Source organism: Sparus aurata, chromosome 2 (assembly GCF_900880675.1).
Source record: "Sparus aurata chromosome 2, fSpaAur1.1, whole genome shotgun sequence".
In the NCBI taxonomy this organism is placed as follows: Eukaryota; Metazoa; Chordata; class Actinopteri; order Spariformes; family Sparidae; genus Sparus; species Sparus aurata.
In genome coordinates, this window is record NC_044188.1 from 6,084,628 (window position 1) to 6,111,544 (window position 26,917).

Sequence of the window (26,917 nt, forward strand, 5' to 3'; positions counted from 1 at the left end):
ATTGCTCTGCAAGCTTCGTGATCCTGTATCATCCCATCTACTTCAAGGGGCCCTTTAATCAGCAAAATCAGGAACCTGGAGTTTGTTACTCTGATTTAACAACGTTTCCTGGCTCTCGTGGGTCATTTGATCTGGATTTGGTTGCCCCGTAGGCTTGGACAGACAGGGCCCTCACTGTTTGTTTATTAAGATTCAAAGTATCTTTTTTTTTTTTTTAGAATTCAAGGAAAACACATTACATAATACACTATCACAGCAATCATCCGTGGCCAGCAGATTGGCACGATGTTTAATGCCATGTAATCTTTACTGTTCTGAGTTTTGTTGTTGCCGTAAGTTTGCGCAGATCTTTCAGTGTTTGCTCATCATCGAGAGTATCAGCAGCCATATCACCATCCTCAACGTCATCACCGCGATAACCCTGATCGCACCATGTGTGTCATCGTTACCACAAGCTTTACTTATCAGCACCACCATCACGATCACTCATTCATTCATTCATTCAAGACTCACCGCTATGCGGGTGGAAATCTTCTGCTCGCCCTCTGCGCCCTTCTGCTCTCCGTTGGCCCTGCTGTACTCGGGAGGTTGCTGGTTCGATCCTCGGCTGCCCTTTGCCTTTCGGTTCCCAGGCCCTTGGTGGACTATGTTGAGCAGGTGAAGCGTGTTCTCGTGCTCCCGGTCCGAGCTCTCGGCCTGTCCCCTCTGGTAGCGGTTCTCGCAGGTGGAGTGGTGCCTCCTGCACAGCTCGATGCGGGCGCGCAAACGCTCCACGATGGCGTTGTGGAGCTGTGGCACCGCGGAGCCCCGAGAGGTGGCCACCACCGGCCCGCCGCCGACCCCACCGGGCATAGCTCCTAAACCGACACCCAACATGGGTACGAATGCCCCTGCAGCAGACTGAGCAGGGGTCGCCTCTCCCATGCCCGCGGGTCCCCGACAAGTTTATGGAGACTGAGGTCCACTGAGCTAATAATGGACCACAGCACGGGCATGGAAGAAAACAAGACGTGCGGACTCAGCTATGATCCCATGTGGAAGGAAAACGACTGTACTGCACGCACTAAGTCACTTGAGAGGGGGAAACACGACGTAGCCTGTGATATTTATTGAAAAATGTGTCGCACAGCTATCTTCTCATCTGACAGAAAATGTTATAGTAACGCGGAATATTAAAAAAAAACAAAACCCTGCGCTATAAAGTAAGATAAGGTCAGTGTAAACTCACACTGCGCTCTACAGAGGCATTAAAAAAGTCCAAATGTTAGAGAATTTGATTAGTAATCTCTTCCTCAGGGGTGTTACTCCGTCGGCTTATAATTAAAACTGTAATGATTTACAAACATGAGAGACTCCCGCACTCACAGCTGGAATTAATCCGCTCTTGCTTAACGACTCGACCTCTGCTCACAGATGAATTATATTCAGTATGAATCCCCTCGGATGATTCAAAACCCTAGCACGCACAACTTCGGTTCCATCGATGGGCACATCCCTGGCACACTGTCAGCGTACTTTATCTCAAACGTGCCACACTTATTTAATAGTCCTCCCCCCCGAAAAAAGAAGGAGTAAGGCTGCCAACTGTATACAAAAAAAAATTATAATCAAAGTGAGCGAGCGGTCGCCAAAAAAAGGAGAATCTACAATCGCACAAAACCCCACTAAACTTCGAGACTCACGGCATTTTTCTCCTTTGGAAATTAGTCCTTTCTCTCTGCCTTGCTCTTTTCCACCCGGACAACGAGGCTCTGGTTGCAAATTACGAGTCAGAAAAGCACGCAGCCGAGGCGCAGGAAGCCGTTGCATAAACCGATTGAGATCCGTCTCACATAGTCCATTGACAATCGTTTGTCCGTGTGGTGCACCGAGGCAATAGCGGAACTACAATACACAGACCCTCATTGTATGAACATTCCTCCTCTGACATGATACACTCGCTCGGACCAAACGGGGTCCAAACGCACACTCTAGTGGAGCGAAGGGTGAACTGTCCTGCTGGGCATGGACCTTTACCGGGAGGGAGGAGGGAGGAGGGAGGCGGGGCAGGATGTCATTAATGTGTATTAAATATAACACGAATGTTGAATTGATAGAAGCAGAAGATTTAGATATGAACACTTCAAAAGATTCGAAAATTGTGATGGTGTTAGATATATCTTGGATACATCTCTGAATGTGGTTAATACAGGCTGTGAAGGCGCCTCCGAGGATTCATGTGTTTGACTAAAAGCCTGCTGAGGTTTCCATTTGTTTTCGGCGGGGTTTATAGATTTACAGCAGCAGCCTTTCATGACAAGTAACTATAATTTAACACATTGATTAATAAACTCAGTTTGGTTACATTTGAAGTCCTGTGAAACGTTGGCCGCAGGGGGTCAATATAACATCAGATATGTTAAGCTTCCATTTGGTTGTGGTAAAGTGGCCTGACGACTAATTAACTCAGGTTCCACAACTTGATAGAATTGTCACACCGAGGAAAAAAGACTGCAAAAATAAACCTCTCGCTGGCACCCTACTGCTCAGTAATATGCTGCCATCTAGTCAGCATGCCAGTCAAGTTGCACATTAAAAAACAGTCAACACTTTACAACAAGAGCCCAATTATTAAAAAAAATGCATTAAACAATGACACAAAATGAATGTTATTCTTGCTTGCAATGAGTAAAACAGTAGTTTTTTTTTAATCTGCCATTTGCACAGAGGAAGTTTGTTTTAAAGGCGTGCCACATCTCACTGAAGTGCTACTTTCTAGGTGATTATATTGCGTATTCATTTCACTGATATAATCTGATTTGACAAACAAATCCCTCCATCTCTCTAAAGGGACCAACAGGCAGACAAACTTACCGAAATAACCTCTCAGAAGAGCTGATTGGCTCGTGACGTGCTCGTATACATGCTGTCCCCCTATTTTCTGCAAACTGAGGGCGCCGTTGCACCTTACCCTCCTGCATGTGAACTGGGTTAGGGTTCATTTATATGTTAAATAAAATGAATTTTCAGTTGCACCGATTATACACCCTCGCCAGGTAATTCACTGTCACTTCAGTCATTCATTTCCTGATAGTTTAAGGGTCACCGTTTGTTGTAGACTTTCCCCGTCAGTAAGTAGATGAAGACATATATTGAACCCACAGCTCAGTGCACTAAGGGTTAAAGCTACAGACAGGCAAATCACACAGACACACAGAGAGACAGGATGTATGTTTTTCGTAAAAGCAGAAGGAAGCTGCAGCAGCCAGAAGAAAACCACACGAACACGGGGGAGATTACGCTCAGTCCACACAGTCGGAGCCAAAGACGTGAGCAACACCATCCATCCTCGCACCCCTTTGAAATAGAGCAAATAAGGATAATAATAATAATAGCAATGATAATAATAATTCTGATCATCATCACTATAATGGAGTAATCGAGGATTTGACATCCTCCCCTGTGCTACTTTGACAGTGGATCAAGACTGACTACTGTGGTCACCAACCTGTTGACTCTGCAGTTCAGGAATCTCTGACCACACTCAGACCTCTCTGCTGACCTGGAAGTGGGACTTGGCACACTTATCAGACACCAGAATCATTAGACTGACCCTCCTTGGCTTTTGATATTCTTGAGGCGGCCTGGCACCAACTACAGCTCGGCTTTTATTTAATCATAGCCCCTGCTCACCCCCTGCTTTAGTCCAAAAGAGTCACAAGATTATTATTATCATCAGGAACAGCTGGGCATGACAACGGATGTTGTTCTAAAAGCAGCCTGCAGCAATACATAAGAACACATTAAAATCATTATTTATTGCAGGAGCACTGCAGAAGACTCTGCTGGTAAATAAATGAGTTAAGACTGAAGCGTTGGTCATGTGGGCTTCAACTTCAGTAATTTGACTGCAGTTTTTACATCACCCTTCACTGGAGTTAAAAATCGAAAGAACTCTGAAATGTAGGAATGATGTGAACATAGAGCCCTGCAGATTTTTACATGCATAGTGGATCTTATATTATTGTCATTTGAAGTCTGTCAAAAGTCAACAGAATGAAAACCAGATATACCTCTATAGTGTCATGCTTGCAAAGATTTGCAAACCTGCTACTTCACAAAGCTGCAAACTTCTTAAGGACCCATAGAAATACATTTTGGATTGATGTTCTTCTGGATCAGAACAATGAATAATGAGGATTAATACATAATTGTTCATGCGCTATGCTGGTCGCAGCAGGAGCGGATGATACACGAGGGGCCGGTATCCCTGTTACTGATATCTATTGGTTGGAAAATTCAGTCTGCAAGTGCTTAAAGAATTATTCTCTATCTTGTTTTTTCAGCTGAGTGAGTTAGTCAAGTAATCTGTTAGAGGGGTCTTGGTTGACTCAGACATTAAATCCAATGAGTCATTTTTAAATTCATTTAGGGGAAATGGCATATTAGTCATTGGTCATTACTGGAAAATGATTGTCAAGAGCATGTGTTTAAGAGCGCCTGGAGGGCCCAATTCTTTTCTTCTAGCCTTAAATCTGTATGATAATTAAATATTTAATGTCAAACTTTCTGATTTAAGTAAAAATGTAGTTTGTTTTTTGTGTTCCAAGAATGAAATTATGGGGAGGGCGGAGCGTATTTGTAAGTTTTCGGTATGAAAAGAAGAGTAAGTATAAGTCAGAAGTATTAATTAAACATGTACACGTATCAGCCTTCATAAACCCTCAACTTAAGCAACAGTGAACAGCTGTCTTATACTACATCCATGCAAACCAATGCAGCTGCTCTCCTTCACAACAGGGGGCAGCAGACATTCGGCTTTTGTGCATTACAGCACCAATTAAGAATGTGTGGGTGAGTAATGGTGCCGCGGCTGCCAAAACAGTGTCTTTGGTTTATATATTCAAAGAGGAACCTTCGCGCCAAACTTTCACTTCTTGATTTATTCTATGTCCACAGTTTAAGTCTACCATAATACAGGAATAACAAAGTCTTGTATTCTTGCGTATCCCAAATGAACTGTACCACATTACCATCAGACTGGCATCGTTTGTCATATTGCTTCACAAAATCAAGACAGTTTGCATACATCAATGTTAGTAAAGAGAAGGTTTCCTTGTTTGGTTGTTGTTGTTGTTTTGTTTTTTTTCTTCCTTTTTTTTTGTTTTTTTTTACATTTATCAACTGCAAAATGCACAATAAATTAATAAATTAACACACAAGCAATCGGCAAATGCTTTACAGTAGTAGCAATAACAGTGGTTAAAAAAAAAAATGATCTCTACTAGTACAGTACGTCAACCCAGTGACAGTCTGACAGTAGATCTGAGCAGTGTTTTCAATCTCGCCCAGTCAGGCTGTCATTTAACATACTAAAAACTCACAATCTACCACAACACATACACAAGCTCTTCTGCTTACACAACGGGTCTCTCTAGATAATAAATTACACATCCATTTCACTTCAGAGACTGACAGGGAGACGGGCTTTTTTTCTTCAGTCTTTTCTTTTTCCTCTCTCGCTCGTCGTGGATCACAGTTCGCCCGGGAGAGGGCTTTGCCAGTGCAACTCAAAAACTGCCAGGCTCCCCATTTCATGTACGGATCATAAAATTTGGAAATTAAAAAAAAAAGAAAAAAAAAGGAAAAAAAAAAAAAAGGAATAACATACACACTGTCACAAACTTAGCTTCATTTAGCCTGGCCCCATCCTTGTGAATATCACTTGCTTACACTTATCAGTAGAAAATAATGATAAAAAGAATACAAAAAGCAGTAAAAATGGTAGAAAAACACTAAGAAGTAAATCTTAATGAAATAACCAATAATACCATCCAGCACTGCACGGCCAGACTGTTCATATTACGGTCTAATAGGGGTTTCGCCCTTCAGTGGTTCCAGCCCACAGTTAAATACTGGACTTAAGTTGAACTCGAAACTGATCATTCAGTTGTCCTACATACAATATGGCTCTCGCTTGAATAATATCGCGAATAATGAAATTTCTCCAAGGCAAAATTTACAGTCAAATGAAAAATATAAGGCAAATTAACAAAATAGAAGAGTTTAGGAAAATTAAGAAAACATTCTTTCCTCAACTATTTTTTTTTTTTAAGTGACTGTGATCACTGGCAAATCTTCATGGTGGCAGGTTGCCTTTTACGAGAAAAGCACAATGTTACATTACTGTAGTGCACTTTTTTTGTTTTTGTTTTTTTTTGTCTCAGACAAGTGCATCCAATTTTCGAACAGTCAACAAGATGCACTGCAAATATGTCATTCTATTAATAATTTACATACAGAAAACAATTACTCTTCAGAGACGGAGCTGTAGCTGTAGTGTGTGGAATATCAAAGACCGGAGACATACATCAGTGAATGGTTGAATTCCGGAAAACATAAATATGCCATTCTCCTTCTGCTTAGCTTGTATTTATGGTCTCTGGAGAGATGGAGAGAAAGAGGCAGGGAGGATATCTGAACTCCTTGGAAAGAACGCCTTCTGCCTTTATTTTTACTCCCTCCGACTAAATCATATTTTTGGTCAGTGCACATTTGCGATGAAATGTATTAGGATATAACCTGAAGTGGAATGACCGCTGAAGTCAAACCCACGAAGATACAAGATGCTTCGTCTTTCCGTCTGTTTTCTTCATTCTGTACATTTGGACGACTTTTGTACCTGCATTGAAATAATTGACCTGCCAACCGACACACGACAGCTTTTAAAACGTGGTTTGGGCTCTTTTTTTTTTTTTTTTTTTTAACTGAAACTGAGGCAACATCCGTGTACAGTTATCATCAGGGCTTCTGACACAGGCCTTTACACATTTGTATGGCTGTATTTTTCCCTCCTCCTCCTCCTCCTCCTCCTCCTCTCACCAGACATGCACTGCTAAGCTGAAATGATTGCCCGCAGTGAAAATAATCTCTCCACTGCTTCTGCGAGACTCAGCACAAATGATAGATTGAAGTGAAAAGAGAGAGTCCGCCTGCATGCCAAAATTGGAGTGCATCTTGGCATTCCTGAGATCAGTAAGCATACTCTGACAGTATATTAATATGGTTATCGACCAGTTAGCCTCTGCTACTCTTTTAAAAACAGCAGCAATCTGGTAAATTGCTCGCTAGATGCTAATAAAAATGTTTGACTGTTGCAGAGGGGGTGTGTGTGTTTGTGTGTGTTTGTGTGAGACAGCTTCGATGAAATGCTTGCAGTTTCTAAAGGATGGATTAATGAGTACGGATGATATTTTCATACACATTATCAATTGTCCATACACTGTTATAACAGTCGGCATGAAGAGCTTTGGCAGGGCGCTGCACCTGCATGGCCTGATATCCTGCATGTTAGCAGTGCACTGCAGTAAAAATCATCACAGAGAACAGGCATTAGATAGGTTATGGCTTATTGTCCAAATATTTCAGTCTTAAACAAGCCCAGCCAGTATTCATAGTAATGATAGAAACATGATACTGGAGATGCTTGGCTTAAGATTGGAATTTTCTTCTTTTTTTTTTTCCTCCTTCCAGTGTCAGTGTCAGGACTTGACCCCCTTGGCAGGTTCAGTAGACTGCCGCACATCGGTCCACTCCTGCATGGTGCTTTGCAGAGCCTGGGTCTTCTCTTTGTCGACTTGCACATAGTCCACCTTCTCATCGGAGGTCACAGAGGATGTCGAGGGCTGTGGAACGATAAATAAGGCAGGAGTGAGCCTCTAGCCTGAGGGCAGACTGCACCGTGGTAGAAACAACAACAAACGCTATTACGAATCAACTCTACAATTTTCATCGGTTTACTTTTCTGTGTGGGCTGGGTGACCCGGGCTGGAAGTCCAGTGCTAGGTAGTCCACGTTGCCGCACTTCCTGGGGGCCGGGCTGCTGGTGCCACTCACGGCTGGGGAGGTAGACGCTGGGTTCTGCTAATGTGGGACAGGAGGGAGGTTTCACTCACACAGGGTGCAGCTAGTAAGCGTAGCACGCAAACAAGTGGATCATTAAAACAAAGAACACAATGTGCTCCCCCCCCCGATCTTCCCTCCAGCTATTGGGACTCACCATAGCCACATAATTCTCCTCGCTGTCTGCCGAGTCGGTGCTGGTGATGCTTTGTGTAGAAATGGGTCGACAGTGCTGGGAGGACATGGAGTTCATAGCGGGCCTGAAGTAAAGCAGACAGGACTGTGAGCGCCTCTACCTTCTGACCTCAGGCGGAAAACAAAATACAGCACCAATCTGTGCCATCAAACTGCGTATGTATGTGTGTGCACGGGTGACCTTGGATAACCCGTCCTGAATGATTTATATGAGACTCACATGGGCCGTGTCCACGACATGGTGACTGGGCTCTTAAATGGCAACTCATCAATGATCCCATTGTTCTTCAAATCAAGAGGTGTTGGCTTCGCTGTGGAAAACAAGACCAAACACTCAACAAAAGTCATTGTCTTGGCAAAAAATACAATTAACAATGCAGACTTCGTAGGTGATTTGACGCCAACAATGGCAATTAAAAGAAATCAAAACCAAAGCTTTCACATCAGTGAGAACTTTGCTGTCAAAAACTCACATTTCCTGTTAGGTTTGAGGTTGCGGTTGATGGGTGGTGGTGTGACATCACTGAGACGGCTGGGCCGGTGACACAGGGAGGCGCTGCTCCCCTTACGGGCAGGTAATGTTGCAGAGAATCCTGGGAAATCAAAGTGATGGGGCCCAGGGCTCATAGGGATGTAGATATTCTTAGGACTGTCAGCCTGGGCGGCGCTGAGTGGCGACGAGCCAGGATTCATGGGCACATAGTTGTCATCCGAGTTTCCGCTGTCTGAGCGAGTCAGAGGGGCTTTGGTTCTCTGGTGTCAAAAGAGACAGACGGCACATGACTCTCTTTGACTCGCTGGCCTCAGTATTGCAGGAAAGCTACCACACTAAATCGGATGAAGATAGTGGAACTGCATTTTGCAGTCTGAGGGGCGAGTGCAGTTAAATGGAGTGAGTGACTCACCAGGTAAGAGCTGAAGCCATCATTGACAGACTCCACGGACTGGCCCGAGCTGTTGAAATGGATGGGACGGTGATGGCTGTTCGTTTCAAAGGAGGAGCCTGTGGAGAGAGTGGAGGAACGAAATCAATATTTACCACTGCCATAAACTCTAAAAAGGGAAAAAAAAAAAAAAAGGGCCCCTCAAGTGAAACGGTACACAATGACAAAACCACACGAGTCAAATATTGTACAATAATCACAGCAGCAGAGGAAAATCTCGGCAAAATGTGAGACATTTCAAGGAGTAAACTCATGTTTCTAATGAAACAAACAGAACTCGAGTGACATTTCATTAAATGCTTCACTGGGTTATAATTACTCTCTGCAGCACAGGTGTGGGAACAGCCTGTAGCCTCACTAACAAGGGTCACAGGTCGATTCTTGTCACTAGCTATACGAGGCCTGAGCACAGGTTTGGCAAGGCAGAGAACTCAGCATAATAAGAGGCAGCGCATTGTGTCTGCAAGTGTTTTTTTTTTTTTCATTGCTTATCAGCCTGGAACGAGGCATTCTGGAGCAGGCTGTACGGCTTGAATTTCATTAGCGTCTCAACAGAACAGTGTCTGCTAGACTGGCCCGTTTGTTTCTGCTCAGCTGCTCGGTAGAATGAGAGATAGAGGAAGAGGGAAGGAGTGAGAAAGAGAGGGGGGGGGGGGAGGAAGAGGAAGCACAAAGTCATCGCGGTACCGCGAGAGAATGGACTGATCAAGTCAGACTTGCATTTCGAAAAAACAGGAAACAAGTGAAATGTGTGATTTTTAAAGAAGATCTTTATGAGTCAACTGAGGTTTTGCTTAAACAGATGAGCAGCGTGAAGAACCTATTAGGGAAAGTCAGATAAGCTGTAATTGAATTCGGTGTACCTCTGTGCAGCCTGATGTTCTCGACGGCAGGGAGAGTATTCCTGCGCGGGATAACTGACACTGCAGACGTCACCTCTCCGTTCTGGCTTCCTACTGAGTGGGGACTCCCCCACTGCCCCTCCGACTGGCTAGGTTTAGGGGGCCTGGGAGGGGGAGCACAGGAGGACTCAGAGCTGGAGGGTGTCAAGGCATTGTGATTCTTATCAAACGTCCGGGGGATCTGGTAGAAGGAGCCAGGTGTTGTAGGAAGGTCATAATTGTCAGTTGGACGCTCATTGCTGTGCATGGTGGCGAGGGCATTGCACGGCGTTTTGAAGGTGTAAACCTCCTCGTTCTCCAGCTCGGCATCACCGAGACCGCTGAGAGTCGGCGCCTCGGAGCTGTAACCCCGCGGAAGCACGTAACAGGCCTCCTGGGGGGAGTCATCATGCCCCGGTAACTGGTGCTTCCCTGGCTTTGGCAGGCTGTAGAAGCCGTGCAGCTGAGCACCCATGCCATTCAAACAGTGCGAAAAGCCATGTGAGAGTTTCTGCGCTGCAGAGTCGCTCCCCACAAACAGATTGCTTCGCGTGGCCTGGGAGAAACTGGCGCTCCTGCAACATGAACACAAGACAGACACACACAGTCAGTATCTATAGTGCCCACATTCTGCGGTGTCTAAATCCTCCCCTTGAAAATAGAATTCTCTCTCATCAAAATAATTTCACAGCAACATTTCACGTCAGTATTAATGTAATTGCCCAAATAGCCACTAGATGGCACTGTAGCACTTCAGAGGAAGCTTTTTAGGTCTCAGCCCACATTTACAAAACGGATCTTGCCACCAGGGCCTGAGTACCTTTCTGCAGCGATTGGATATGTATTCATCTTTAGTATTTCTAACATTTCCTTGAAAAAAAAAAAAAAGAAGCCGATTTGTTTATATGTTTGCAGAGTGTTGTCAGGGAGAGAAGATCCATGTTAAGAAGGAGAATGCCGACTTTCCCACAGTTTCTCAGCTTTGGTCAGGCACCCTCGGGACATGCCTCATTTATTCTGGCTCCTTTGTAGCGCTTGACCTTGAGTGCCAACTAGAGCAGCCCTACAAGCTCAGACATTTCTAGCCAGTTAGCTGACCAATGGTCCGGCTTAGTTGGCCAATGCAACGATAAGATTTTCTCAATGAGTCGTTCCTTTATGTCTGTGCTAATCTCTTTAAGGTTCCGTGACTTTCTGCGAGCTACACTGCAGGTTTCTAATGGTTCTGTTCAATCTCGATTATGAATGCAAAAAAAAAAAAAAAAAATTGTAAATGAGTAATGCATCAAAGTTATGCAATTAATATTGGCATAACACTTTGCTCCCTGACTCCATTGCATACGATGTTTCATCAATTCTTCTTCTGTCTGCCTAAGATTTCAATCATCAATCACTCATCTGGTTAATCACTCTGCCTTCCGTCATTGCGGCTGCACGGGGGCTCTTTGTGCAGATTACATTGGTCATCAGACGAGCGGAGTTTCACTCTGACGTGAATCATACCCCAACCACCAGATGCCTGTCTTAATTAGCAGGCCCACAGTGCAGAAGCTGGTGAGGGAGTGACAGAAATCTCAGGCATAAAGCTGATGAGATGGATTGCGAGGTTTGATTTCCTGGGTTTCTCAGAGGTCCAACACTGCAGATTTATGTGCAAATCGTGTGGCTGTGAGGGCAGTTTCTACCCCGCGCGAGTCCAGACCTATAGGGGTGATGAATTGCAGCCACAACCTCATTGATCATCTACTGTGCCGGGCTATCTGCTGAATGGCATCATTATTAAAGCTGCCTTTTGACTCTTGGAAGGAGGCATGATGGCTGCAGGAGGTGAGGTGAATGTTAATGTGAAACTCAGGAGGGCATTTAACATAAACGCTTGGTCCTTTGTTTTTCGAGCTTAGCATAAAGCTGAGATAGGCACGCATGTCCATGCGCAGCTGCTCAAGCATTCAGACCTCACAGACTTGTGCATATTGTGTCGTCGTGTCGCATATCGATTGTTTTAAAAATAGAAAATGCCGTTTGATTATTCTATTTTATCTTTACATAATTATCATATTACTGCAAAATAAAATGACATACCCCGAGTTAAATCCATATCAAAAAGATCCTATGATATTTTATTATTTTGAATCAAATCATACAAAAGAATTTTAGTTAATAACTTGTTTGTTTAACCATTTTCTCAGGCTTCTGGACTCGGACTTACCTGCCGTACTCACAGAAACATTTGTCGAAGATGATCTATCGCTCGTTTGAGACTGTTTTTGTTAGAATATTCACTTCAGTTTATCGTCATCATTAATTACTGGCACTTCCTCAATCAGAACACTTGTAAGACGCACTATAGTCTTTCTTTATCATGCACATGTGCGTACACACAAGGCAGTTAGATAATTCCCCCCCAACAGTAGTTCTAACTGTCGGGGGCTTCTCGACTGAGGAAGTGCTGTAAACCTGTATGTTGACCTGCATTAACGGATAACAGGAAACTGACACAGGACGCTCGAGGGTCGTGACCTTTACCGTGCGCTCTCTGTCTTCCTGCTCATGCACTGGTGGAGGAGGAGGTAGTCCTGGGGCGCGCTGTTGGACAGGGAGCTGTGGTGTGTGTGGCGCACAGGCTCGTCGAAGGTGAAGAGCACTGGCTGGCTGGAGTGGATGGGGGCAGAGGGCTTGCGTTCTCCGGTCAGAGGAGCCATCGAGCCGGTGACATCTGCTCCGACAGAGCGGGGCATATGGTGTAACCTGCCATCTGCAGACAGAAAAAAATTAGAGTTATTGATTGTTTAACCCGCAACATGTTTTTTTCCTTTTTTCCAAACCATCCTGGCTTGAAATCTAAAAATCGGTTTTCTGCAGATTGGACATGCTGCGCGATCTGATGCTGCAGAAAGTAACAATCACGCAAATACTAATCCCTAAAAAACATTTTCCATTTGTTGTCACAGTCCTTGAAGTCAGAGGGCAGTGTGTAATTCATTTGATGGTTTTTAAGCCTTTGCATGACCTTGCCTTGCATGGAGTCTTGTACTCAGCAGCTTTCTGTCTGCTCTCTAATCAATAGAAAAGAGGGATCTGTCTCGAGGGACAAGAGAAAACAGTATCCTGCTTTTTTTTTTTTTATAGCTGCAGGGTACAAGCAGTTCAACAGCACATGATCCAAGTTATCCTTTTTGGCCAGGATCAATGTGCTTTGTTTGATTATATTGAGCTGACCATTGTTTCGAACACTGGGACTGCGTGACCAACACGGTCTTGCAGTCTTAATTTTTCCGTGAGACATCCCTGATATCTGCATTGAAAAGGCTACAAGGAAAAGGCAGATCTGAGATGGGGATGCTGCAAATAGACATGGCATGGGGCCAAAATGAGGAGGCGCAAACTGAGCCGTAGGAGTAGAGAGTGGGCGGCCCACTGATCCATCGACCCATGTTGTGTGCAACACTAGCTGATGGGAGAGAGGCAAAAAATCTCCATCAATCAGCCTCTGCTGATAATCTCCATCTTTCACAGTACAATAAGGGCAAGGTGTGGTGTGAGATTATTTGAGGAAAAATGCGCTAATCGTTTACATCTGCCATTTGAAATTGTTTTATTTTATTAGTGGATTAATTAATGTATGGGAAATTTCGGATTAATCAAGTAAGATTAAGAGACTAAGGTGAAGATATTCGACTGACAAGAATATAATGTGCATTTTAGTTTGAATAAATGACTTAAACACTGGCATTTTTTTATCTTTACACTTTGATTATCAACATTTGTGATTTTCTATCAAACAACTAAACTATTTATCATTCACTTCAGCTCTCATTCAAATGAAATCTGAAAAAAATGCCTCCCGTTCTTCACTTCTTCACAAATGCAAGATTTGCAACAATTAGTTGACTGATCGATTAGATGATTTATCGATCGGTCTATCGGCCGAAAAGATCACTGTCCACTGTGTTCATCAAGAACAAATAGCCAAAATATTTTTTCTAGCAAAAATGGCAGAGAAGGCTGTTTTCAGCCTCTCAAATATGGATATTTTCAGATTTTCTTTGTTTTATACCATATGGTGCTGAATGTCTGTGTTTTTCAGGCCAAGATGTCTGATAACTTCGCGGAACTGGGATGGACATTTTTCACAATTTTCTCACATTATATAGACCAAACGATTTATCGATTAACCGACGATAAAAATAATTTGTATTTGCAGCCGTAACAGACGCACAAGTATTTTGCTCATTCACCACCATTCTCCTCCTCCTTTGTCAGACCTTTACAAAGCATGTTATGGATCAAACTGCCCTTTAAGAAGAGGGCAATGTTCTGTGAGTCACGATGTGAGCTGGCCATACAGACGGACCACAGCCACTGGGGAAAAACAGAAAATACAAATGTGGTGTGTGAGCATGTGTGCATGCATGAGGGATGGTTTGGAGGGCGGGGGGGTATTCTGGAGCCCAGCTAGCTGAATGAGGTCACATCCATGCCTGAGGGAAAAAAGGCCTCTGCTGTGGGGTCTCCAGGCCAGTGGACATCAGTGAGATGCTCATGCCCACAGCCACACAGGCAGGGACTCCCCCCCAATGAGCCTCAATTACACCATTGTTCTGAGCCATTCCACTCTCCCTAGGCTGGTTAGGCATCATCTCCTTTCTCCACAAAAAGCTTTGTAAAAGCTTTCATCCAGTGCGGTGAGTACTAGGCCCACTAACATGGGTAGATATATTGATTTGTTGTAGAAAGACAGTTCACCTCCCCCACCACCGCCCCCGCCGCCGCCGCCGCCGCCAGAGAGGAGCGCTGCACGGAAAAACACATGCAGGCCTGGTGATCAAAATGCCGAGGACACAACCAAACTTCAAAAAGCGAAGAGTAAAGTGTAATCTCATTAATGTGTTATGTTTTTCCGTGTGCCCTGGATAATTTTTGATTAAGTGCCGCACATGACTGTCAGAAGAATCGGGAGGAGCAGAAAGACGACTGGTCCGGCCTGCTGATGGAATAGCCTACATGGCTCATCACTGACACTAATGGGTCTGATGATGTATGTTACCACTGGGAGGCAATTCCATCAAGTCAGGAGAACCACAACACAGAAATAGAGAAAATAAAAAAAAGCTGAAACCCTGAGGTGCTTCAAGTAATACTAGCTCCCCCCGGCCAATGTGCTGTGACACTCGAAGTAAGTAGCTAACATGTTTATCAACCAAAGTGAGAAGCAATTTGTCATACTACATCCTACAAAGAACCCTAAAAAAAAACTAAAAAAAAAAAAACTGGGAGGGACTGGGCACGAGTAAAATAAAGGCTAGCTGCAGTTCTCTTGAGCCCGATGTCATTACCAGAAAACAGTTTTCTCAAAGACTGAGCTGAAGCTTTCGGACATCAAACAAGCCAGTTGAAAGAGACAAAGAGGTTTTTCCCACGACATTCCTCGGCTTGAAACAAACATCAGACTATCAACAGCAATGCATTAAAAAAAGAGCCTTTTTTTGCTTGGTGGACGACATATGGCCATACTGGGTCAAAGAGCTCCTAAGTTCATGAGCAATTTTCCAATTACGCTCTATAATACATCACCTACTGTCTCATCTGCTCTGTGGCTATAATCTAATAGAAGCCGGCTGCTGGTCTCAGGGGGCCAAAATTAGAACCCTGCTGGATCACCGAGGACAAGAACGTCTTTGTAGGGTGCTCATTTCCTCTCAGTCCGGCTAGAATTAGACGAGGACATATGATAATCTAATCTGATCTGAAATGAGATGTATAAATAGAAAATACCACTGACCTATTGAATTGAAGGGCGTCTGATGGGAACATAAAGGAAGAGGAAGTGTTTGAATTGCAGCGGTTTTCATTGGGAGCGCAGTCATCCCTTAAAAATATTACAAAAGAAAGATAATCATCTAAAGGTCCACACCGTCCACCTTGCTTCAATTTGAGTACAAGAAAAATGCAATTTCCTTAATGGTTTCATATGAGATTGGACTTTAAAATATAGCCTCAGGGTCTGAGACAGCTAGAATGAGTGTTGCATATTAACCCCAGATATGCATGGTGGCCTGGCGATGGGGGAGGCCATCTTGTGACGCAAAGGTCAGGCAATAGGTTTGATCCCCTCATGGGTGCCCTTGAAAAGGCCTCCACCTGCTCATTTAGTGTAAGTCAGCTTGAAAAGAGCAGCAGCTAAATAACTCAAACAATAATCAGTTTTTTTTCACTTCTGATTCCAAGTATAAAGATACATTACTTGTAGTCCAGTCTGGATCTGATGGATTAGTGGCTCTTTAAAGCAACACCCGAGTCCCAGAAGGCCACATAGTGGGTCCATTTGCATGTGTGGTTAGCGGGGGGTTGGGAGCTTTCCATGAGAATGACATAACTGGATAAAGAAGATGCTAGCTGCAGCGGAGATGGGTTAGGTAGGCACTGAGGAGAGCTGTTAGCACTGAGAGAGCGTGACACTCAACAGGAAGAGGGAAAATGGTGCCCTCGCTCTGCTACTTAGTCTGAAGTGAACAAAGTGACATGGCTGTCTCGCTCTCCCCTGAAACCACCTCAGAAGAGTATTAAGCAGAGCAGACACACAGGAGCATTCCCTGATCACATTACTCCCCTGTGCCTGCCTGCTCTGCAGCGTCATGTGATCGCCGCCCCTCGACCAACACTGCGACATCAATTTGCCTCAAAACACTGGACTGATCAATCAACCTAAAGGGTGCAATGAATCAGAGTCGGGCCGAGTCTGAAACAGCGGCTCGCATTCAACGCTGTGACTTCATCCCTGCAAAGCACTGGGTGGATAAACACTGTAACTGTGCAACAGTAGGGTGGACACAGATGAAAAGTCGAGACAACTGCGGTGGAGGTTGAGTGTCGGTTTTCATTCTCTCATTGGAAAAAATGCTAGGCTTACCTGGAAGAGGCTGTGCAGCTGATTGCAGCCAACAAAACCAAAAAAGAAAAAAAGAAAAAAGGATAATCTGCTCTGACAATACAGTGGAAGATAGTGTGGAAACAAAGAAGTCAAGATGAATGGAGAATGTGACACTTGTATGCTCTTCATTTGCAATAAACATCACCTAGTCATGATGCATACAATCACTCACATAAACCTATAAGTGGTGGCGTTTGCATGCAGCCCGGTCACCTGTTAACATTGCTGGCAATGTCACACTTCAGCTGGCCTACGAAAGAACCAAAGTTAATGTTTCCTAGATTGTGCTAAGACAACAATGTTCAAATCCACAGAATACGTAGTTGTATTCAAGGTGTGTTTCGTTTGGTCTGGGACAGAGTCAGAGAGTGAAGAGGGAAGCAGTAATAATCTTGACTCCATGGCATTTAATTTTGACAAGTCTTATTCTCAGTATATTTAATGCAGACTCCAAGAATAAAAAAAAGAAGCAGCAGCGACTTCCTTAATGACACAAAGCAGACTGTATTATATCTTGCAAGTCCTGTAGACAGGCAGCCGTGCTGTAGATTGGTAAACAGCTGCCCACATTAACATCTTTGCATCTAAACAGTTACATGGAATATCTGTGCGCTACTGTACAGAGGAGGCAGCTCTGCACTAACAGTACCAGCCTACCAATTACAGTGACTGTAATAGTGTGACGGAGGAGGGACATCTCTCTGCATGACAGAAAGAAGATTATACTCCAAAATAGCTGATTACAGCTGAAGACTGGTCTAAACATCTACCTACAGCAGCTGAAATGCATACAAACAGTTGGCTGAAGGAAAATCTCATTCCAAAACAGTCCATTTGCAGTTTCCATATGAATACAGGCTGGGTGGCAGCCACCAATTAAAGTGATTGGCTCAGCCACACATGCCAGTGCTGAACCTGTCATCTGAACAATTGAGCTGATGCCAACTTACATACAATGAAAAATGGCTACGCATACATTCAGAACCTGTACACATACAGCAAATCCACAAAGATTATCAATCAAATCAATAGTGGACAGCAGACATTCCAGGGTGAATAAGGTTTGATATAAAATAGAGACACAGTGGACGAGCAGTAATGTGTATGGCATAAAAATCCTCAAAACCAGGTGCTGGACTGCATTTTCAAGTTGCATTTGAAGACAGTTCGATTCTACAAAACACTTTTGTTTATGAAAAGGACATTGCAATCTGAAATTAAGATCGATTTCCATTGGTGGAAAGTAACTACATACATTAACTCAAATGCTGTGCTTAACTACAACACAACTTTTACAATACGCCATTTTCTGCTAATCTATACTTACAATACTATACGACAATTCAGAGGCAAATATTGCACTTTTTACTCCACTTCTGTACAGCATTTAATCCACACATACATTATAATGTATTATTATAAAGATAAACTCTACTGATCCCTGTAATGAGTAGTTAAACCAATGACACCGGCTTCAACAAGAAATTGATGAACAGATACATGCATCGGTAACAATGGGTACTTGTACTTGTTGCACTTTAAGTATATTTTGAAGCTAATACTTACCAGTATATTTAGACCTTGGTGTTGCTACTTTTACACTGATGCATGTTTTGCTTTGATTTCTTGATTCCTCTCATTTAGTGAAATTCCTCTCCTGTCAGAGGAGGTTTATGTGTCGCCAACACCGGTCACATTTTAACCGACTTTTCGTCAGCACAGCCACCACTGAGGAGAAAAGTAAACAGTGGCCACAACGTTACTATCTCGCACGTAGGTTCCTCTTTAATCATTGTTGGTAAGTCGAGATTTCAGCACAAGCGTCTGGCCGCTCTTATGTAAGAATGAGTAAATGGGGAAGTTTTGGATAGGTTACACTATTTCCGCGACATTTCCATCGCGTTGGAAACCTTGATGGCAAGGTCGAAATCTCTATGATGCTGATTAATTTCACCCAGACACATTTTTAAGCGTTACTGAGACGTGCATCTGCTGTCAACAAATCATCAATCTGGCTGCACACAGAGGGTTTAATGTGAACCCACTGTGAAAGAGTTTGGTGAATAAATCTAATCTGTTTTCAGTGTCTATATGACAAAAAACTGCTGAGGCTGCTGTTGGAAATGCTGATTTAGTAGTTATTCTTTTTTTTTTTCCATTTCTCACTGTCTTAAAGCCAACAGTTAAAGTGAAAAACAATACTGACTTTAGATTTTTTTTTTTCCCCAAGGGACAGCCAGGGAAACAGACAAACTGAAGATGAGGAGAACAAAACAGAGCAGGAGCCGTCATGCAAAAGAGGGAACATAGAAAAAAAAAAAAACACCCCCCCCAAAAAAAAGAGGACTGCTGACAAGTAAAAACCTCATGCCTCGGTTGAGATTATCCTTGTCTCGGAGTTCAAACAGCTGGGAGAGAGCAGAACAAAGGCCGTGATTGACGAGATGATGTTCCATTCATTAGATTGTGCTCGGGGGGTGGGTCTCCCTGGGTGCAGACACACGCCACACACCCAGCCATCAGTGTCTGATAACAACAGCGCTAACACCCAACAACAGATTATGAGAGCTAGGAAAACCATATAGCTTGGCGAGTACGCGAGTGTATAAGAAAATGATCGGACGTGCTATGACGACGAGTTACTAATGCCCACTGCTCGCCAATTTCACTGGTAAAGGCTAAACATAAACAAGATTCATTCTGATTCGTTGGATTTCTTTATCGCTACACTGTATTCTCAAGTCTCGGGTCTCCAGCAGTGCTTCGGATGCTGCTCGTCATACTGCGAGATGCACGGCAGTGGCAGCAACAGTGAACCATTCTTAGACAGCTCTGTGGCAGCAGAAACCTGACCTTCCAGTGCCATGGAGTCTCATTATTTCAACAGAAATCAATGCAGACGAAGGGCACTTTGGGAAGGGAGAGGGCGGCTGTGCATGTGCAGAGAGAGTCAGAAGCCAACGTAGAGGGGATATGTGTATATTTGTATCTACTAGATGTGCTTGTCAGTAAACATAAATATGTTGTACATAACTGATGCTCGTTTGTTTTTTTGTTCATCGAATAAAACCAAAAAGATCAGCATATATAAGAGCTCAGAAACACATATCCTCCTTTAAGACTCCGAGGCCATTTGCGCTGACAAAAGCATTCAAAAAAGACTTCTCACTGGACAGTTTACCAGCAAGTGCTTACTTAAGAAATTAAATACACAAACTGTGTAATAGTGTAGTCTTTGGAAAGTAACAGAGGCTCATTTGTAAAGAAATTTTTTCAGCTGCATTTATAGACTTTCTCTTTGTCCACCAAGAGGATTAATTGAGTTGTTTATCTTTTTTTCACCCATTGTAACTTTTATTTGAATTCTTTTTTTTTTTTTTTGTTAACACTTTTGCAAATATTTGTATTTGTTTTTTTCAAAGTAACATAGGAGGTTATCAGATCTAGAGTGACACACAACACCATAAACGTCAGCGCTCACATCTGAAATAATGTGATTCGAGGTCAGTGTCCGACGGCTGCTGTGTGTCTATGTGTGACCGTGTGTGCAAAATTGCGCGTATGCGAAAAACAAAATTAGATGTAGTGAAAGATAGGCAGAAAGAGAGAGCTGCGTTGTGTAACAATGAGCTGCCGTCATGTGCCGCCCTTGGCCAACCTTCCTCGCGGGACCGAGAGGCAGCAGAGGCCAGAAAGGTAAGTTCAGATCAAGGTGCTTATATAACTGATGCCGCCAAAGTCTCAACAAACTCCTCTGAGAGACACCGACACTTTACTCTCCTTAGGACTTGCTATTGTCTGGCTGAGCCTGGTTAATCCCTTGCGCAATAATTTTAGACTTCCCACTGGCGCTGCAGCGGTATAAGAACAACAAATATGACATTGTGTACAGCGCGTAACATTATGGCTGCAAGAACACCATCAATATGATCCTCAGACGCGCGGGCTGATGTGTTGTAATCTCGTTAACACCTTCAGGCTGGCTCTGTATGAAAACAAACACGCTATTTTCAGAACTCGCGCTTCTCTTCTCTGTTTGTCTTTGTATTCCTGTGTAACATTTGCATACAGGGAACTTTACTTCTCAGGGTTTTTGTTTTCCAACCTGGTTTGTTTTCTTTCAGAGAGGGAATTCCCGGTCTGTTGGATGACACACTGCCTCAGTCCTGCAGCTGTCTGCCAAGAGGAAAACCCACAAAGTACCTTTACTGCCTAAAGACGTTTGTGCGCAGTTATCCTCCGTTAGCTTCAATTACCATCCGTATATCTGAGTCACTTTAATAAACTCTAATCACAAAAGCCAGAGGTAAAAGAATCGGCATCAACTGATAAAAGTTAAGCGTGTGAAACAACAGATGATGTGTTGCTGGTGTAGAACCGCGGCTCGGCTTCATGATCGCTCCTGTGTGTTCAGGCTCAGAGATCAAGATCGGCGCGGGAGGAATACTGATGCAGGCAGGATGTGATCTCCTTTCACACACTTTTTTCTAACACACATGCTCTCTGACTTGAAATCCAGCATCAACACACCTTCTTTTTCTTTTTATAAACGGGTACTTTCTGCCAGTCGGATTGAGCAAAAGCACTTTCAAACTGCGCTGAGAAATTCCACATGACAAGACGGTGTTGTCAAAATGCTACTTGTTGCCATGTGACTGCAGGGACCAGGAAGCTTTCTTTGATTTCCTCATAAAATGTGCGCCGTTTTGCCTCATTCCTTGATAACCGATCGACAACAAAGGCTATATAGATACTATGAAACAGATCTGACAAGGATTATCACTAACTCTTGTAATGAATGTTCTTTTGCATTTTCTTAAAAAAAGACTAGTTTCAGCCAAGGTGTCTGATTAGTTTTCCATTTGGGAAAAAATATATACAACGCACTTGCTAGCTCTACACTAGGCAGATGTTGATGACAACAGTTCAGAGGGGGTGAGTATTTATTTCCACCGCCACACTGACTACAACCTGACACCACACAAGGGAGTAGGCAGGAGCTACACAGAGGGATGGATCTGCATCGAAGTCAACAACATGTTTCTTTGGAAAAGGGCAAGGTGCATGCTTTGTGGACTTATCTCAAGATACGCGTGTGTTTTTGTCTGTTCAAGATAGATGGATGGAGCAGAAAACTGAACAGATGCCAGGAAGATCTTTCTCAGTGAACGAGCACAATCGGCTGAGGGGTCAATCGTTTCAGAGCACGCTGGGTCAAGATTGTCTCATTAACCACCTCGGGATCCATGACTGCTTTTCCAAATATATGTCTTTGCTCGTCCCTCCTTTTAAGACAGTGGTAATGACGTAATAGGGAACCACTAGAAAATCAAGCAGCTATGCCCTCGAGGGACACATGATGTATGTGAAGGAAAAACATACAATACGACATTCTCCAGGATGTTTGGTTAACTATTAACACACACACACACGGAAAAATTAAAACCACCATTACCTACGCACTTAAAAACACTGACTGCTTTAAGAAGACGGGAGGCTTATATCATATTTCCAAGAGGAGTTCACGCCTATCCAGAGCACTGAAACACACGTCTCCATCACAGCCCCCCCGGCGCACGCAACGCTGCGAATCCTAATTCTGCTCGGAAAGAAGCTGCGAGTGGTTTTTCAGAGAAGGAGCGAGCGCACAGAGGGGCGCTAACAAACTCTAATTTCTACTCATAAGTTGCCACCTACTAAAATAGAGTATGAAAAATGCATTTGGACGAACACAGAGGGCTGACAGTGTCCGGGTGACGTTTCTAAGAAAAGGGAACTGAACTTTTCAGGGAAAAACAGAGTTACATGAGCAAGAAGGCCTGATGTGATGTTTATACTGAAGGGGCTGCAATCACTGATGCAGCTGTTATGACATAAACTCTCTCACTACCCCAAACCCATTCTCCCAGCCACACCCTGCTGGCTACAGTTGATACAGTTTGAGATGCAGACTGTGTGATTCTTGTACTTGGACTCGGGGTATCCCCTCATAATGTGAGTATTATTAAACTCTCCACAGCTGTTTTTTTTTTTTTTTTTTTTGGTTTTTTTTATTACACGCCACACCTGCACATGTCGCACGTCATACATGATCAACCATGTGCACAAAAATTAACGTCCACCAGCTGCCAGGTGGCGGGAATAAAAACAGCACGAGTCCAATCTGGATGGGACACATACACTGTACTGATATAACAGACACAGAGTGCTGAACCTCATCGGCTTCATTGATTTTTGTTAATAAATGCTCATTATTTCAAACAGGGTGGGACAGGGGCAGCAAATCACCAGGAAAGTTGTCAAAAGTTGGAAAAAAAAAACCAAAACACCTGTTTGGAACCTTCCACAGGTAAACAGGTTCATTGGCAACAGGCGATCGTATCGGGATTGGGTAGGAAAGGGACATCCTTGAAAGGCTCAGTCTTTCACAAGGACGGATGACGCAAAGTTCACCACTTTGTACAACGCATTAGTGTATAAAGGATATTACCAAACTTACAAATGATTGTATTCTGTTTTGTTGCATTTAACACAGCATCACAGCTTCTTTGGAATCTTACTCATCTTACCACAAAACCTCATGAGCTGAACTGACAGTAACTACACATCACATTCATACTTCGTCCAAAGAAACACATCTGTTAGTAGTGAGTTCACCCACACTGCTGCAGGCCTCACCCACTGTGGGAAGGGTAGTAAAGAGGCGTTTGCCATCTTTCGTTTCGAGTCATCACTTTGTGCGTGCAGCGGTTGCGTTTTTAATAGCAACAGATCAGCATTGTGTAATTAAGATAATTACGTCAAATCTACGGCTCAAAGGCGAAAGGACTGCTCTTCCCCGCCTCAGACAGAAGCCGCTTTACATTAGAACATTACTGCATAATCATTAGTGTACATTGTCCGAGAGGCGCCTCTATCCGACATGCTTTATGGTGCGATTCTGTCATTCTTTATTAATGACAGGAATGAAAAAATGCATTCCAATGCACAGAAGTAAAGTTTAAAGCAGAAACTGTGTCAAAAACACAAACTCAAACCTCTAAATACGCAAATTGGCCGTTTGAATTGGCCCATATCCACAAACCTTTTTTTAACAAAACAAATGAGGAGAAAAAAAAATTTGTAACACCCTGCCTTTATTTGGCAGAGATGCTCCTCTTCTATTCCCTCCCAAAAAAAAAATACAATTCCCAATGATCTTACGTGGCTGGACCTCGGCTGCTGAATTTTTGTGACAATTAAGATGCAAGCTGTTCCAAATAAACAGAACACATGAACGACAGTGGGAGACAAAATAAAATGGAGGTGATTTTTGCTGTACTGCTTGTTTGTCTTGAAACACATTATCATTCAGGGAATTGGGGAAAAATGTCCTCAAACTAATTTGCCAAAGCTTTAACAAACACTCAGAGAGAAGCAGGTATTCATTCAGAGGATTTGCATGATAAATGACTCGAATAATTAATCAGTTATCAAACTTACAAAGACTTACAAAAACTTTCGGTAATCCGAAAGAAAGATAGGGAAATAAAGAATATAGAATGTATTTATAAATGAACAACAACACTTTTGGCCTCGTTTAATGGAAAAAGGAAAATAGTGGAGTGATTAAAAAAAAGCATTGGCGGAGGGAAAGAGCAGCTTGGACAGGTCGGGTTTGCCTACCGTGGTTGTCGTCTGACTGGTTGAACCCACACAGCTGGCAAATGGAGCGGACCCACTTGTTCATCTCCTCCTCAGTCTCAGCTACGAGATAAAAAGTGCGATCTGAGGTCTTGATGTCAAACACGAAGCTGTCCTGGAACTCCTTCCTCTTAAAGGTCAGGCCAGCGTCCACCTGCTCGCAGCAGTGCAGGTCGATGACCCGAATGGGTTTCTTGGAGTGGTCGTTCTTGTAGTACTCCAGAACATCAGGGTCGCCACTCATGCGGCCGCTGCGGAGTATGAACCAGCGCTTCTTCCATGCCTGGGAAAAAAACAGATTGAAAGGTGAGAAAAAAACCACAACGTACGCAAAAAGGAAGCAGTTGTGCTGTGAGCCAGCGTGGCTAAAACATATGTGTCTAGCCAGTGAATGATAAACTTGTACTTCAATTTTTTTTTTCTTTTATTATGTAAGCAACGCAGATACCATCTGCATCTCAAATAATAAACAGATTCAGTTTGATTTCTTAATGTGTGTGATGCAGAGTGTAACCTTGGCGACGCAGTCAACAGCTGGACTTCAGTTGATGTCAACTGTTGATCAAACAGACTTCACAGAAACTAAACTCTGTTTACTCGAGCAGGTTACTGCGCTGTAGCACGCGTGTGGTTGTGTGCGGTTTGCGTGTGTGTCGGAGGCTGTGAGGGGGAGACAGCAGGTGTTTACTCCCTCCCCAACGTATTTCCTGTGCCGATATCCCTCTGTGAGCTGACAGAAGAAGCAGAGCTCCTCCATGACAACTCCATTATAAGACCGAGGGGCTCCACCCACCTCAAGAGCTGGCGAGTGACACCGATGTGAACCAATCCAAACCGAGCTACATCTTGGATTCGCGCATGTCACTCGGGCAGGAGTGTAAATAAACATCCCTTGTGTTAACCACATGACAGGACGGCAAAACGCACACACTCCAACAATGCGCGCAGTTACGATGCAAGAGCGAGAAGCCTACAACACGACGTGTCAAATTCACACCAACAAAATCACTGTTGTACTTGTAAAATAGATTAGCATAGAGGAAGAACGGCGGCCTTGACGACAACAGCTCCATATGTGTTTTCCAGTGGCTGTCTTAAAGGGCCTCTGTGTTCTCTGTGCTCAGAGACAAAAGAGGAAGATAGACCAGGAAGGGAAAGGGGGAGTAAAGGGGGGAGTGGAGGGGGGCTCTTGGACATCTGCCAGTGATGCACTTCCGCTCGGCAATGTCTCTCACATGCAGGCTGCTGACACACAGGATCCTGCAGGCCCCCTCTCTCTCTCTCTCTCTCCATCAACACAGACACTGCCGCAAGGCTAACTGCCCCACGCCCCCCTCAGCCAGACTCACACCACACAGACGCACAAACACGCACGCGGGGCTGCAAACATGGATCTGCATCGCGTCTCTCCTGTGCTTTTCAGGGGAGTGTTTCCTAATCTCCTCTGGAAATAGGCACGCCGAGTTTTCTTATGAGCTCAAATCAATGCTGGCTGTAATAAGCCACTCGGTTTCAGTGTCCTGGTATTGTGTTGTGCATCCTGGCTGCCTGTCACACTGTCAGTTCCTACTGGAACGCTGGGACACACAGAGGAGAGCGGTCTTCTATGTCGCACATGTGACTTTTCCCACCGCAGCACGACAAAATGTCTGCTTATCCGGTGTTTTCTGACTTCACAAAATTCAATCCCATCTGCATACTGCTCAGAATGATGCCTCTCCTCTATTCCTTCTGTAAGTCATGCTAGTCATCACTGCTAATGCTAAATACAGGGAGTTTCTGCCTCTTCAGCCGTGTTTTGTTCATGTTAAACTCCTCGGCCCAATTGTTTGTCTCTACTATGTAAAAACAATAAAATTAATTAACTTTTTTTTTTTTTTTTTTTATTGTGATAAGCTACCTCATCTCAAGCTTTATTGGGACAACTGGAGTTTGATATGATTTAGCCCTGTGTACACATTTTGATTGCAGTTGGAACCTTTTTTGTTTATTGAGTTTAAATACTATCAATCACTGTCATCTGTGGAGGGCTGTTTGAAACATCCTGCCGTTTCTCATCACACAATCAGTCTAATTAATATAGAGTGTTCTTAAAGATATAATATGTAACATTTCTGCATCAAAATGACAAAAAACGACAAGACCTTTGTTAGATATATTCTTGAGTCGTGTACTTCATTATTGCCAATGTTTCCAACAATGTTCAAACCCAGAGAAATTCACAAGAATGTAGAGACAACAACTCCATGTTACACATTGTGTTCCGCAGTAGCATTAATCATCAAATCTATAGCGTGTTACATTTTATAGAAATAGAACAACTTCCCCTACTTTATTGGAGGTAGAGGTACACTGCCTCTGCTATAATATGCTCAGCAATCATCGTTCTTTTCTTGTGGATG

At 43.5% G+C, this 26,917-nt stretch overlaps 2 protein-coding genes across 5 annotated transcripts in view; both read right to left on the reverse strand.

The window, feature by feature from the left end:
• The window catches only part of maml2 (mastermind like transcriptional coactivator 2), a 39,461-nt gene extending 37,486 nt beyond the window's left edge, over positions 1 to 1,975 (reverse strand). The window contains exon 1 of the mRNA XM_030404841.1: positions 514 to 1,975. Coding sequence (XP_030260701.1) covers positions 514 to 924 — 411 coding nt within the window. The 5' untranslated portion in view covers positions 925 to 1,975. The remainder of the gene's footprint in view (positions 1 to 513) is intronic.
• A 2,929-nt stretch (positions 1,976 to 4,904) lies between these two features.
• The window catches only part of gab2 (GRB2-associated binding protein 2), a 35,601-nt gene continuing 13,588 nt past the window's right edge, over positions 4,905 to 26,917 (reverse strand). For 2 of the 4 annotated variants that reach the window (XM_030403122.1, XM_030403146.1), the window contains exons 2-10: positions 24,498 to 24,798; positions 12,428 to 12,656; positions 9,884 to 10,476; positions 8,982 to 9,079; positions 8,550 to 8,829; positions 8,297 to 8,387; positions 8,039 to 8,141; positions 7,780 to 7,902; positions 4,905 to 7,664 (exon numbers count right to left, since the gene is read on the reverse strand). In XM_030403122.1, coding sequence (XP_030258982.1) covers positions 7,521 to 7,664; positions 7,780 to 7,902; positions 8,039 to 8,141; positions 8,297 to 8,387; positions 8,550 to 8,829; positions 8,982 to 9,079; positions 9,884 to 10,476; positions 12,428 to 12,656; positions 24,498 to 24,798 — 1,962 coding nt within the window. In that variant the 3' untranslated portion in view covers positions 4,905 to 7,520. Of the gene's footprint in view, positions 7,665 to 7,779; positions 7,903 to 8,038; positions 8,142 to 8,296; positions 8,388 to 8,549; positions 8,830 to 8,981; positions 9,080 to 9,883; positions 10,477 to 12,427; positions 12,657 to 24,497; positions 24,799 to 25,029; positions 25,393 to 26,917 lie in introns of those variants that run through there. The other 2 variants (XM_030403137.1, XM_030403128.1) reach the window with 2 other exon arrangements.